The sequence below is a fragment of the Otolemur garnettii genome, unplaced genomic scaffold (assembly GCF_000181295.1).
Source record: "Otolemur garnettii isolate 467f Iridium unplaced genomic scaffold, OtoGar3 scaffold00012, whole genome shotgun sequence".
NCBI lineage: Eukaryota > Metazoa > Chordata > Mammalia > Primates > Galagidae > Otolemur > Otolemur garnettii.
In genome coordinates, this window is record NW_003852407.1 from 26,584,010 (window position 1) to 26,598,250 (window position 14,241).

General features: G+C 36.8%; 1 protein-coding gene across 3 annotated transcripts in view; it reads right to left on the reverse strand.

Annotated features, from left to right (window-relative positions):
- Positions 1-270: 270 nt before the first annotated feature.
- The window catches only part of IMPACT (impact RWD domain protein), a 37,204-nt gene continuing 23,233 nt past the window's right edge, over positions 271-14,241 (reverse strand). Inside the window, exons 7-12 of one of the 3 annotated variants that reach the window (XR_002772048.1) lie at positions 13,463-13,560; positions 11,364-11,437; positions 6,266-6,356; positions 4,826-4,960; positions 3,184-3,861; positions 347-402 (exon numbers count right to left, since the gene is read on the reverse strand). Coding sequence is in view for 2 of the 3 variants with exons in the window: in XM_003784779.3 (XP_003784827.1) it covers positions 3,793-3,861; positions 4,826-4,960; positions 6,266-6,356; positions 11,364-11,437; positions 13,463-13,560 (467 nt within the window). In the remaining variant the exon portion in view is untranslated. Of the gene's footprint in view, positions 403-3,041; positions 3,862-4,825; positions 4,961-6,265; positions 6,357-11,363; positions 11,438-13,462; positions 13,561-14,241 lie in introns of those variants that run through there. The other 2 variants (XM_003784779.3, XM_023510264.1) reach the window with 2 other exon arrangements.

Below are 14,241 nucleotides of genomic sequence, written 5' to 3' on the forward strand. Positions count from 1 at the left end.
GGTTGCTTTCTCTCCCGATAAGAAATTACAAAAAGCTGGGCGGCAACCGTAGCTCAAAAGAATAGGGCGCCAGCCCCATATGCTAGAGGTGACAGGTTCAAACCTAGCCCCAGCCAAAAAACTGCAAAAAAATAAGAAAATTAAAAAAATTTTTTAAAAAAAGAAATTACAAAAAGTAGTGCAGATCACCACACACAGATGATGGAACAATCCCTGATTTCATTCTGGGCTGGGCTGACCTGCTCAGTGCCCCTTCACCATCTTACCTGTCCTGGGTGTGGTCATCCTGGTTACTTTCTGCCCCTTTTCTTACACTACAGACAAAATTAGCAATGTACTTATCAGCCTCTCGTTCCTTCCCTCTTCATACAGAATGTTCTCTGGAGTCTCCAGTTTCAGACTCTGGAATACAAAACACAGCTACAGATATACGCAAAACTATGAAAATGTAGTTTTCACAGCTGTTTGCAATAGTGAAAAGTTGAAAAAAATACTTAAAAATTGGAAATAGGCACCCATAGCTCAGTGAGTAGGGCGCCAGCCACATACATTAAAACTGGAAGGTTCAAGCCCGGCCCGGGGCCTGCTGAACGACGACAACTGCAACCAAAAAATAGTGGGGCATTGTGGCAGGCATCTGTAGTCCCAGCTACTCCAGAGGGTAAGGCAAGAGAATCGCTTAAGCCCAGGAGTTTGAGGTTGCTGTGAGCTGTGACACACAGCACTCTACCAAGGGCAACACAGTGAAACTGTCTCAAAAAAAACCCCCCAAAATTGGGGACTAGTTAATGTATTATGATATATCCCAAAGACAGAATACAATGCAGCCATCAGAAATTAAGCCATATAAGAATATTTATTGACATGGGAAAATGTTAACAATATACTTCTATATGAAATATGTAGGATACAAAACAGTATATACATTTTAATACTATATTTGCGGAAAGAAAAATAGCTATATATACAAAATCATGCATAAGAAAAAATAATAAAAGGATGTACATACTAAATATTAACAATGGTTATCTCTGGACAGTGGAATGAGGGATGATTACATATTTTTCCCAATAAACTTCCCTGCCCTCCAAACATTATTTGCTTCACACTTCTCTTCTTGGTTGAAATTAGTTTGATAAAATTCTCTTCAAATATGCTGTGTTTCATGATAGATACCTCCAAAGCTTTCTTTTGATGCAGCTACAGCTATTCCCACTCAAAAAGTACATGTTCCTTGCTCTTAGATACTGACATGTGGAGAAAATTTTTAACTAATGTCCTATAAAATATGCCACAGCATAGATCTGGTTACAGAAAATTATTAGAGAGTTGGAAAATCTTCTAATCAAGAGATATTTTAAACAAAAGGAAAAATACTATCATTAGAGCTTCCATTAATGGTAGAGTATGAAATAGAATTCAGAATTGGTGAATTCTGGATCCCTCCCTTTTACTAGCTAACTGACTTGGGGTAAAAAATATCACTTTTTTTTTTAGTCAGTAAAATATGGTTAATAATTCTGTAGAAAGAAGCAAAAATAAGTTGCTTACTGTTTTCTAACTCCTTTCACAGGTTTGACATGCCAAAACTGTGAAATTATCTTAATATTGATCAATGGTCTTTAGCTTCTTTTATTATTTTAATGGTTAATACATAAGATATACTTTTCATAGAGCTGAGGTAAATGTTCAAATATAGAGGTCATCTTCAGCTGACTTTTGATAACTCACAATATTAAATACAGTTATAATAAATACAATTTATATTTTATGTGCCAGAACACATAATAGTGTAAAGCTATTTACTAGAGTCTCATTAAACATACCAAGTAAGGATGTTGGATCTTTTAATGATAAAATATTAGAGAAAACAAAAAAATATTTGCTTAATTCTTTGATGCTTTACATGCTGTAGTACCATCCCAAAGTTGCCTTCTAATTTCTGTTCCCTCCCCTTGAAGGGAAGGGAAGTCCCAGCAAATCTGTGATCAACTTTTTTTTTTTTTTTTTTTGAGACAGAGCCTCAAGCTGTCCCCCTGGGTAGAGTGCCATGGCATTACAGCTCACAGCAACCTCCAACTCCTGGGCTCAAGCGAGTCTCCTGCCTCCGCCTCCCAAGTAGCTGGGACCACAGGCGCCCGCCACAACACCCGGCTATTTTTTGGTTGCAGCCGTCATTGTTGTTTGGCGGGTCCGGGCTGGGGATTCGAACCCGCCACCTTAGGTGTACGTGGCTGGCGCCTTAGCCGGTTGAGCCACAGGCGCCGAGCCGTGATCAACTTTTAATGACTGTTTGTAATCATATCTGAAAGGGGTAGTCAATAACATTATTATATCTCAAAGGCAAATTTATTGTCTGAATGCCTAGGGCTAACTTGCAGATTAAAAAAAACAGAAAGCACTGATAAAAAGGAAGATTTGATAAGAATGAAGGAAAAGAGATTTTGTTTTTCCAATAAAAAAGTTTGTTCCTTCGCCCGGCTTGGTGGCTTAGGCCTGGAATCCCAGCACTCTGAGAGCCCGAGGTGGGTAATCACTTAAGCTCAGGAGTTCAAAACCAGCCTGAGCAAGAGCAAGACCCCCATCTCTAAAAATAGTCAAGCATTGTGGTGGGGGCCTGTAGTTCCAGGACTTGGAAGACTGAGGCAAGAGGATTGCCTGAGCTCACAAGTTTGAGGTTGCTGTGACCTGTGACACTACGTAACTCTCTAGCCAGGGCGACAGAGTGAGGGTTCTATCTCAAAAAAAAAAAAAAAAAAAAAAAAAAAAAAGAAGAAGAAGAAAAAGAAGAAAAAGAAAAGTTTGCTCCTTCTTTCCACAAAATCTTGAAATTGAGAAGGCTGGCTAGAGCATAGATGGGAATGTGCATCACATTCATGTAACCTTACGACATACTCCTGGCCCTATACCAGTGTTGTTCTGCCACCTCTATCCCATTAACCATAGCATAGCTTCTAGCATAACTAACTCCTCAATGATGATCACAAGAAAGGTACTTACAGGTTTTTAAAAGAAACCAGAATATTGCACAAACACATTAGTGCGGTAGAAGGAGACTAGTGACACTCCCTATTTATTGCTTTACACTACAAGAATTAAACAAAAAAGGGCAGAGACTTGAAAATCACTTTTTGAAATTTCACAATCACCAATCTGCAACAGAAATTGAAGCATAACACTTACGCTAACAAATATGTTAGATGAATTATCACCTTAGTACATAACTGAAGATGGATACTCCTGGATTTTCACTTAATCCATTACTCAATGATGAACACTATAAAATGAAAGATGACATACTTATCAACTAAAATCACACGAAGAAACTCTCCAAGATCAATCCTAAATGAGCTCCTGTTTCAATAAGCCATAAAGAACAGTAAAAGGCAATATTCATTTAACAGTACAAGAATCTCGATGACAAGAAACCAGGTATTTATACTCCTCCAGAGACATTTCTTCCCCACCTAACAAAGGCACTTGACATGTACTGAAATGGACAGTTAATTCAGGTACTGCCCCGGACAACTGTTACCTTCCTAAAATTAGATGAAGTGGTGATTAAATTCAAATTAGTTCTCCCAAATAAGTCTGAAACACACATGAATATATCATTAAGTTCTCGATTTTTGGCACATGATATAACCAAAGAAGAAAAGATAATGTCAGCAACCACACTGAATTGGCTGGCTTGAGCAGTCAAGGATACTCTCTCTGCACAATGTATTCCTTGATGACTATGGAATGTGTATATAATTATAGGTTAATTAACCTTTCATATAGTTTCAGGTATTAATGTTCACTCCTCTTCTTGTCTTTTCTTACTTTTTTGTTCTTTCCCAAAGCTTTAGATGATTCCTCCTGAAAAAGACACAAGTGAATGCTGCATCATGTATTATGGTAAAGGAATAATCACTTTCATATGTATCTTTGTGTTTCACAGGGCATTTACTTATAATCTATTACAATATTTTCAATACAATCATAAATAACCAAGGAAGAATTATCTTGATTGATGTTCGAATAATTTTAATATTATTTAATCTGTTGTCCACTTTCCAAGTAAGACAGCAGAGTTTAAATAAAATGGACATAAACATGCTTAAAATATGAAACAAACTCAAAGATTAAAAGAAGGCATCTAAAGCCATGCCAGGGGAAACATTTTGACACCAACAGAGAATTTTAGAATTTTAAAGATGCTGAAAGAACATATAGTCCAGTATAACATTAGCTACAACCTCCCTAGGCCTCAATTTTAGGGGATGGAACCTAGTTGGTCTTGACAAGTTTTCTAATTATAAAATTCTACAAACCCAAGAAAGCAAGGCCTAAAGGGATGGAGTGATCTGCCCAAGGTCACATTACTGGCCAGTCACACTGTTTTTGTTTTGTTTTGTTTGAGACAGAGTCTCAAGCTGTCACCCTGGGTAGAGTGCTGTGGCATCAAGAGCTCACAGGAACCTCAAATTCTTGGGCTTAAGCAATTCTCTTGCCTCAGCCTCCTGAGTAGCTGGGATTACAGGCACTCGCCATAACATCTAGCTACTTTTTAGTTGTAGTTGTCATTATTGTTGAGCAGGCCCAGGCTGGATTTGAACCCACCATCCTCGGTGTATATGGCCAGCACCCTAGCTGCTGAGCTACAGGCACCAAGCCAAGTCACACTGTTTTGATTAGAGCCTAAGTCTCCAACTTCTCAGACCAAAGGCTTTACTAACCCACCACCTACATTCTAATCATTTTTAATTTTGTCTTTTTTTTTTTTTTTAATTTTATAAGCAGTGATGAGAAACTCTTCAGATAAGTCCCAGCAGCCACTTACAGGTGAACTTGTGTAGTTCTTCTCCACTAGTATGTTTCTGGCACAGTTGTTAATATGTTTAAAGCGATCTGGTCCCAGCAGAATCCCTCCATACCAGCGTGACACTACCACCATCACATTCCTCACATTCAAAATCTGTTATTTTCAGAAGCATAATTAGACACACAAATAGACATGCATAAATATGATTTTCAAAGGAGAATGAAATAACCCATGTAAAAAGTTGCACATAAAATTTCCCAGTGACGTTTACGGCAGAGCCATTAAGAGTTCACACATTGAGTGTGGTTACTCACAACTCAAGGGGTGAAATATTAGAATAGAAGGGAATTTGGAAAACCAACACTGTATTCCACAATGCCTCAATTTCCAAACTCTGGGGAAACTTGGCAGAGTTAAAGGGAGACCATGCAAGTTGGGGAGCCAGTTCTTAGTGACTTCAACCAGAGCAGCTCAGTTTAGGCAGCCTTTTACCACTATGCCAAGCAACTATAAAAAGCCTGCTTCTGAACGAACCACTGGAGAAAACAGGGGCTGCACATGTAATCAATCACTGGTGCCTACCAGTAAGATCAGTCAGATATTTGTCAAGCGATGCCCTTAATGTGAAACCCACCAGTCTATAAGCCTGACCCACAACAGAGAGTTCCTCTTCAAGGGAAAGGCCTAGTTAGAAAACAAGCCTCCACATACGATAGCAGAAGAAACCAAGTAACTACCTTAGGAAAAAAACAATCCATTCTTAAAATTAATGGATAATCAATGATCACCAGACAGATGAAGAAAATCCAGCAGCATGAAAGAGAAAGGACAAGATAAACAAACTAAAATGGACCAGGAAAAATTTAAGGGTGAGAACATCTGAAAAAAGAAATTCTAATTAATATACTTAGAGAAATTTTAGAAAATACTGGATCTATAAACTAGAACTATGAAAAAGAAAATTAAAGCAGAAAGAATTCTTAAAAAAAAATACTGGTTGCTAAAAAATATTAAAAAGTCAACAGAAATTTTGGGAGACAATAAAGAAAATATCTCTGAACATAAAGACAATGAGATGAACAACTTAATAAAAAAAAACTTTCTGGGTCTATCCAAGAAATTCCCATATCCAACTAATAGGAATGAATACCTCAAAGATACAGAATAAGAAAAAAGAAAGGGAGGAAACTGTCAAAAAACAAAGAGAACAGGTTTTCCAAAAAATTGAAGACAATCTTTATTATCAATATCTTGAAAACACAGCACTTGTTATTAACCCATTTCCAACACTTAAAATTTTTACTCAATCAGTATTTCAAAGTTAACTACTAATCAAACCAAATATATCATGTATTACATAATTGAACGGATTTACTTATTCCTAAATGGAGCTCTGTTTTGTTGAGAAATTTTATGGCTCGTATAGGACAGGATTAATAGGGTTTAACTTAAACCTACCTCCATAAGATGAAGAAGACGCCCACCAGCTGCTGTTTCCCCATCATCCTCACAGTCCTGCAAGAAGGTCTGTTTATCCTCACAATATATTCTGGAAATACATATAACATCATTATACTTTGTAACCTAAATTTTAGTGAAAGTTACTCCTCAATATTTATGATCAATTTGATAACTTCCAAAATCAGCATATTTGTTCTTAAAAAAATCTTCAGCTATATAGTACATATAGTTTCAACAATTATTTATTATCCAGTATCTTTTATCTTTTTTATATTTGAGAAAACTAAGAACCAAAAATGTTACTCTTGTGGGAAAGTAAATTTACATATCTGACATTTCCCTTATTTCACTTAACCTTGAAGCTATGGAGAGTCACTGAAAAATATTTATTGAGAATATACTGTAGAGAAGAGTTGTAATAATAGGCACAATGACATGATATAAAAGAACTAAGGAGCGTGCTCCTGTCTTCAAAGTTCCTTAAAATCTAGTAAAATATTGGGAGGCTGAGGCAAGAGAATTGCTTGAGCCTAAGAGTGAGTCTGAGGTTGCTGTAAGCTGTGACTCTACCCAGGGCAACATATTAAGACTCTGTCTAGGCTTGCCGTCTGTGGCTCAAGTGGCTAAGGCACCAGCCACATACACCTAAGGCGGCAGGTTCGAATCCAGCCCGGGCCCACCAAACAATGACGATGGCTGCAACCAAAAAACAGCCAGGCGTTGTGGCAGGTGCCTGTGGTCCCAGCTACTTGGGAGGCAGAGGCAGGAGACTCGCTTGAGCCCAGGAGTTGGAGGTTGCTGTGAGCTGTGATGCCACAGCACTCTACCCAGGGTGACAGCTTGAGGCTCTGTCTCAAAAATAAAAAAAAAAAAAAGACCTAGTGAAAGAAACAAAAAGCATATTAAAAAAAAGATGAAGGCAATAAAACCACATCTTTTACTCTAGCCATATTTTCCCCCTTCCGAGTAAAAATGTATTATTATTTTATTTTATAGATAGGGTCTCACTCTACTGCCCAGGCTAGAGTGCAATGGCATCACCTAGCTCACTGGAACCTCAAACTCCTAGGATTAAGAAATCCTTCTCCTTAGCCTCCCAAGTAGCTGGGACTACAGGCACCTACCACCACACTCAGCTAATAAAGATTTATTTTTCTCTTTAAAATGTTCTCCTAGATGATTATTATTAAGAGATAAATCATGATATTTTTATCCATTTAAATTATCTAGAAAGTTAGTATTTAAAATAATCATGTAGGAGAAAGTAATAGAATAAGCTTGGCAAATGAGTACAAGAGATTTTTTTAAAAAGTGCCTGTTAGATGTATGCCATCTAGTGGATTTCTTAGGGCCACACAATGGTATCATATAGAACTGGGCAGATGTGATAGATATCCTCCCACCTATGGTCACAAAAAGCTAGAAACTTTTTGTATTATTTAGAAGACAGAGTCTCTTTGTTGCCCAAGCTTAAGTGCAGTAATGCAATCACAGCTCACTGCAGCCTCCATCAAACTTCTTTGAGTGATCATTCTGCTCTCAGCCTCTGAGGGTACCTGGGACTACAGGTGCATGCCACCATACTCAGCTTATTTTTTAATTTTGTTTATACAAATGGGGTCTCACTATGTTGTCCAAGCTGGTATTAAACTCCTGACCTCAAGTAATCCTCTTGTCCCAGTCTCCCTGGAGGTGGAATTATTGACATGAGCCACTATAACCAGCTTGGAAACGTTTTTTTGTTTGATTTTATTTATTTCATTTCATTTCAGATTTATATTAGGGTACCCCATGACGGGAACGCTTTGGGCAAATATTAAAGCTATAAAAGTTGGCCAGCATGGTGGCTCACGCCCATAATCCTAGCACACTCCGAAAGGCCAAGGCAGGTGGATTGCTTGAGCTCAGGTGTTTGAGACCAGTCTGAGCCAGAGTGAGACCCTGTCCCTAAAAAAAAATAGCCAGGCATTGTCATGAGCACCAGTAGTCCTAGCTACTTGGGAAGCCAAGGCAAAAGAATCACTTCAGCCTAAGAGTTTGAGGTTGCTGTGAGCTATGACAAGTACTCTCCTGAGGTTGACAAAGTGAGACTCCATCTCAAAAAAAAAAAACAGCTATAAGTTTATCTCCATACCTAAATCAATTAGCTCACAGCAGTCATATTCATTTATTCACTCATCCTTCCATCCATGTATTCATCCACTCACAATATTTACTGACCATCTGTTTATAACCATCTATTTATTACTTACAGTTGACTTCCTCTGAGGAAAAGTTAGTACTATTAAGCAAATCAAGAGTTGATTTAGTTTAGGATTATAATATAACTCCTCAATTTTATGGAATAAATGAAGAAAAATTGACTATATTCTAAAAACCAATACTGTTCAATTTTTTGGGTTTTTTTTGTTAAGACAGAGGCTCACTTTGTCACCCTTGGTAGTGTGTCAGTGTCATGGCTTCATAGCTCACAGCAACCTCAAACTCTTGAGGGCTCAAGCAATTCTCTTGCCTCCATCTCCAAAGTAGCTGGGACTACAGGTGCCTATGATGCCTGGCTGTTTTTAGAGACGAGGAGTGTAGAGTGCTAGGATCACAGGCATGAGCCACTATGGCTGGCCCTACTGTTCAGGAAATTCACTAACCCTTTCCTCACATGCCAGGAAGATGACACAGCATCCAATAGCTGTGTGTACCAGTAGTCTGAAGAGTGCTCTGTAACTCCAAAGCAGGAATACAGCCCCAGTACCAGGAAGTAACCTTAGAAGGACCCTAAGCATTCAAAATATACATCACAAAGTCCACGTGTCAAATAAAGTTCATTTATTTTATTCCCAGTGGACTCCCTCAAGTCTCTACTTTGTGTCTTCTTAGTATTGCCTGACACAGAATTCTGACAAACTAAACTCTCTCATTCCCAAACATCAATTATAAGGGTGGGGGGGTTGCTACTTGGAGTCATGCTGACAGCATCTCTGAGAAGCAACTGCTGATCACTTATTAAAATGGGAAGACAAAGAAAAACTACAAAAACACTCATAAGAACTTTATTAAAAGCCTAAAAATATAGGGTCCTGAAATAGAAAAACTATTACATTGCTTAACTTTTTTGTTAATAACTTAGGGTCAACATCATGTACAGAATTGTTGAAGCTGCATTCACACAGTCATGGAGGAGTGAAATAAAGAGATAAATAAAATTCGATTATCAAATTCACCTGAATCACTTAACAGCTATGGGCTCTTGAAAAAGTTAACTTTTTTACAGCAGCATAACTGCTAAAATAATTAGAAATGATTCACATAAAGTACTGGCACAGAGGAGACATTCAACAAACACTTGGAATGAATCAATGTTTACTATTTTCATAGTACATTCTAATCACTGAGAGTATAGTCTAATTCCTTACTTTCATACTGAAGATCCGAAGAAAACAATACAATTCTGTCTGGTGATACTCTTTTAAAGAGGGGAATTATGTAACAAATAGTTGTAAGTTGTCAAAATTAAAGAGATGTGAATTTAGTAATATTAAAAACTCAACTATTCAAAGTGATGAATTTTTTAGATAGCCCAGCCAGATTTTACTGTTTCAATCACATTTTAAATTTGTGCCCCCCCAAAAAATTGTGCCAAATCTCTATGTCAATATTGTGATTTTAGGCCTGCACAATGTTCTTTTACATCTTAAGAAAGTCTTTTATTCTTCACTTATAACTCACCAAAGATCTGTACAAAAATCATAGTACCCAAAACCTAAAGAGGTACTTTTAATTCACTGCTGATGGGAACATAAATTTATTTTAAAAACCTCTAGAAGAGGGCAGTTCCTGTGGCTCAAAGGAGTAGGGTGCCAGCCCCATATGCTGGAGGTGGTGGGTTCAAACCCAGCCCTGGCCAAAAACTGGAAAAAAAAAAAAAAAAAAACTTTTGAAAGAAATTTGGCAATACATATCAAGTTTAAAAAATGTTCACACATGGGTGATGTCTGCAGCTTAGTGGGTAGGGTGCTGGCCACATACACTGAGGCTGCCAGGTTTGAACCCTGCTCCAGCCAGCTAAAACAACAATGACAACTGCAACAAGAAACAAAATAGCAGGGCGTCATGGCAGGCGCCTGTAGTCCCAGCTACTTGGGAGGCTGAGGCAAGAGAATCACTTAATCCCAAGAGTTTGAGGCTACTGTGAGCTGTGACGCCATAGCACTCTATCGAGGGTGACACCACGAGACTGTCTCAAAAAAATATATATAATAAAATGTTCACACTTTATGATGTTTTTTCTTCTAAGAATTTCTTTCTTCCTTTTAATTATACCTCCATTTCACTTCAAAAAAGAATCTGAATGGCTCAGCACCTGTGGCTCAAACAGCTAAGGTTGCCAGCCACATACACCTGAGCTGGTGGGTTCAAATCCAGCCTGGGCCTGCCAAACAACAATGACAGCTGCAACCAAAAAATAGCCAGGCGTTATGGCAGGCAACTGTAATCCCAGCTACTTGGGAGGTGGAGGCAGGAGACTCACTTGAGCCCAGGAGTTGGAGGTTCTGTAAGCTGTGACGCCACAGCACTCTACCCAGGGCGACAGCTTGAGACTCTGTCTCAAAAAAAAAAAAAGAATCTGAAGCAACTAGAACCTAACTTGAGGAAATAACCGAAAAAATATACAAGATGTTCATTGGGCTATTCTTCATAATAGTGAAAAATACAAAAAACTATTAATAAAAGGGAAATGGCTAAATAGTAGTACAGAACCTCACAAATACTAAACCATCATTAAAAGAGTATGTATCAAGCACTTATAACATGACAAAGTGCTTCTATTAATTAAAAAAAAAAAACAGATACAAGGGAGTAAGGCAATGAAAAAAAGTTTGTACAGAAAAGCCAAACACATCAAAATATTCTCAGTTATACTTAATGGCAGAAAACACTTGATTTTCCCTCCAATTATTTTTTTCTGACATTTCCAAGTATTCTACATGTCTATTACTATCATAATAGACAAAACACGTTATAGTTATTTTTTTAATCATGCATCACCCCCCCCATTTTTTAAAACTTGCAAATTCAAAAAATTATGACAATTACTCACCTGTAGGCATAGATGTTGTGGGTGGCACTAGCTATTTTCTTATTCTCATACAATTTGGAAAGAACCATTTTCACCTTTAAAAAGCAGTAATATAAATAAAGTTGCTTTTTATTTGCTCTAAATAAATGCTAGACAAATATCTTAAAGAACATAGTATTAAAATAATTTAAAGAATCTGTTAGACAATGAAAAGACTTTTTTCTCATTTTAAGGGCAAAACCTGGTACTCTCAATTAAAAGTGATAGACCTAGAATTCTGAGCACTAATTATCAACAAATATTTGGGCACTAACTATGTATAAGGCACTGTATATGAAAATTTGATTGCTATATAGAGAATTTTAAATGTAAATATAAAAATTTTTAAAAATTAGCTCTGCAATCTATCAAAAGTATATATCCAATGTGGTAGGAGTACAGTAACAGTATGTTCCAAAAGTTATAAAAACAAGTAGAAACAAAGTAAGTGGCAGTTCTGTGTCAAAGGGAAAGATGGGGCAGGGAAAAGACATCCAACTCAGAGGAAACAGCATATACAAATGCACAAATTATAGTGATCAGATTTAGCAAATTAAAATAAAGGATATCCAGTTAAATTTGAATTTCATATAAACAAGTGATTTTTTTAGAATAAGCATGTCCCATGCAGTAATGTTGATCTGAAATTCAATTTAACTAGATATACTGCCTTCTATTCAGCAACCCTAGCAGGTACACAAAACAGAAAAAGTTTCAGGAAGTTTTATGTAACTGCAAGTTAGAGTATGAGTATGACTGAAATGACACAGGTGTGTCACAAATAGTAAGCTGGGGTCATATCACAAACGTCCTTATACTAGAAGTTTAGATTTTTTCTCTCGTAGGCAATGAAAATCAACAAGATTATGTGTGGAAGGGTGGATGGGGAAGAGAGTGATCAGACTTTTCAGGAAGGGTTCAATTAGTAAGGAATAAGGAAGAAATTTTGGTTGTAGGAGAGACTGAGCTGTAGTTGGGGAGATCAATTTGGATCACAAATTGTGTAGTCTTGTGTTTATTGTTTTTGCACCTTTCAAGTTCTTGGATTCCTGATCAACAGAATAAAGTAGACAATGACCCCTACAATGTGTTTTAGCTCTCAGAAATTATGATCCTGTATGTCTATGAAGAAACAGAAAGAAGATCTAGGATGATCAGATGCAGAACAGAATGTCTAAGGAAGACCCTGGCAAGGAGATTATGAGCAAGGGCCAAAGACAAAATAGGATGCCTAAGAGAAATGACCAGAGGCTGCACCAAAAGCTATTATCTTGACCACAGGCAATGTAGAAAAGGCAATGTACAGACTAAGAATTAAAAAGCTTGGTACAAAGAACTCTATCCCTAAAGGTCAGGGCTATAAAAGAGCTTAAAGAATAAAGCAGCTGCAAAAACAAAAGAAAAAGATTAATGCTCAAAATTTTTGATGAATAATGAGGCTTTTTAAAAATGTATCTTTACAGACAGTACTAAAATTGCCTTGTACATCAAATAAAATTTAAACTGGCCTAGATCATAGCAAGGAAGAAACAAAAAAAAAAAAAAAGAGATTCTGCTGAAAAGAGTGTAAGAAAGGCACAGATCTAGGAATACAGTTTTTGACCAAAAAGTCTCCCTTTATATCCGTGAGCAGGAGTAAGGTCACATTAGATCATGAAGCAGAAAGGAAGAGAAATCAGGTAGGGACAACTGGGCTCATCCAGTCTGTCACCATTTCCTTTGTTGAAACAGTGGAATGGACTTGTTTCATGGAACTCCTACTTCACAAGAAAAAAAATTCTTTTTAACAAGCTATTAAATATCATAATTTTCTATAAAAACCCAATGGGTATTTCTTATTTAAAGATTCGTGAGAGGGTTAAGCCGAGGCAGAGTTTAGATACAATTTTGAAAGCAGTGACAAAGAAAACAAAATCTTCCAAGATTCACAGCAATTTGGGAATAGGAAGATGAGTAAATTTTATCTTATGTGAAAATCAAACATAAAAGTAAAAATAATAATAACAACATTACTACAAAATCATTCACTTGAATTACTGTGATAAACCAACATCAAAGTGAGCTAGACATAAGAACTTCACCTGTTTGGGACAAACGACCGGGGCCAAGTGTGCCTGAAAAGTACTTCTTCGGTCTGTAATAGGAATGCCATGATCAATCGGAGGTAACTCTTCTATTTCTGTAAATTTAAAGAATTGATTTATTTTTTAAAAAGTCTTTCATTCAAATACTGAAAAACTGGAAATGGAGAATTGGGAAAGAAATTAAATTATTTGGCAAATCAACTAAAACAGTCATTGATATTTGTTTACTAAAAGTAAATCTAAATTATAATTAAATTTAAAATATAATTTCCAAGTATTTTACATAAGATAAAAATATTTCACTTATAAATGATTTTCACCTGCCAAGGTCACCCAGTGGAAGCGATGGGTTGGGAATCAGATCCTGGACTTCTGCAGCAGTATATGTTATTTAACCGTAGTTAGTATAGTTACCATATCTAACACAATATCTGATTTTTAAGAGTATAAAGAGGTCTTGAAACAAAGATTAACAGCTTATATATCCATTCCATTGCTCACAGACCTCTAGGTTGAGAAACCTGACTTTATACTAGGTAGCTATCATATATTATCTTGAGCTGTTACTGTCCCCACTTCCTATGATGAAATTAAATACATCTAATTGTTATTCCATGAAGAATATCATGATTTCCAATTATTCTGCCTCCTAAACAAGTAAGAATCACCAATTAACCCTTAACTCTATTGATTTAACTAACTTAGCTGCTACTATCTACCTCACTTAAGACGAAAAGTTTTTGAAGAAACCAGGTTCGTGTAGGATGTTTTGCCCT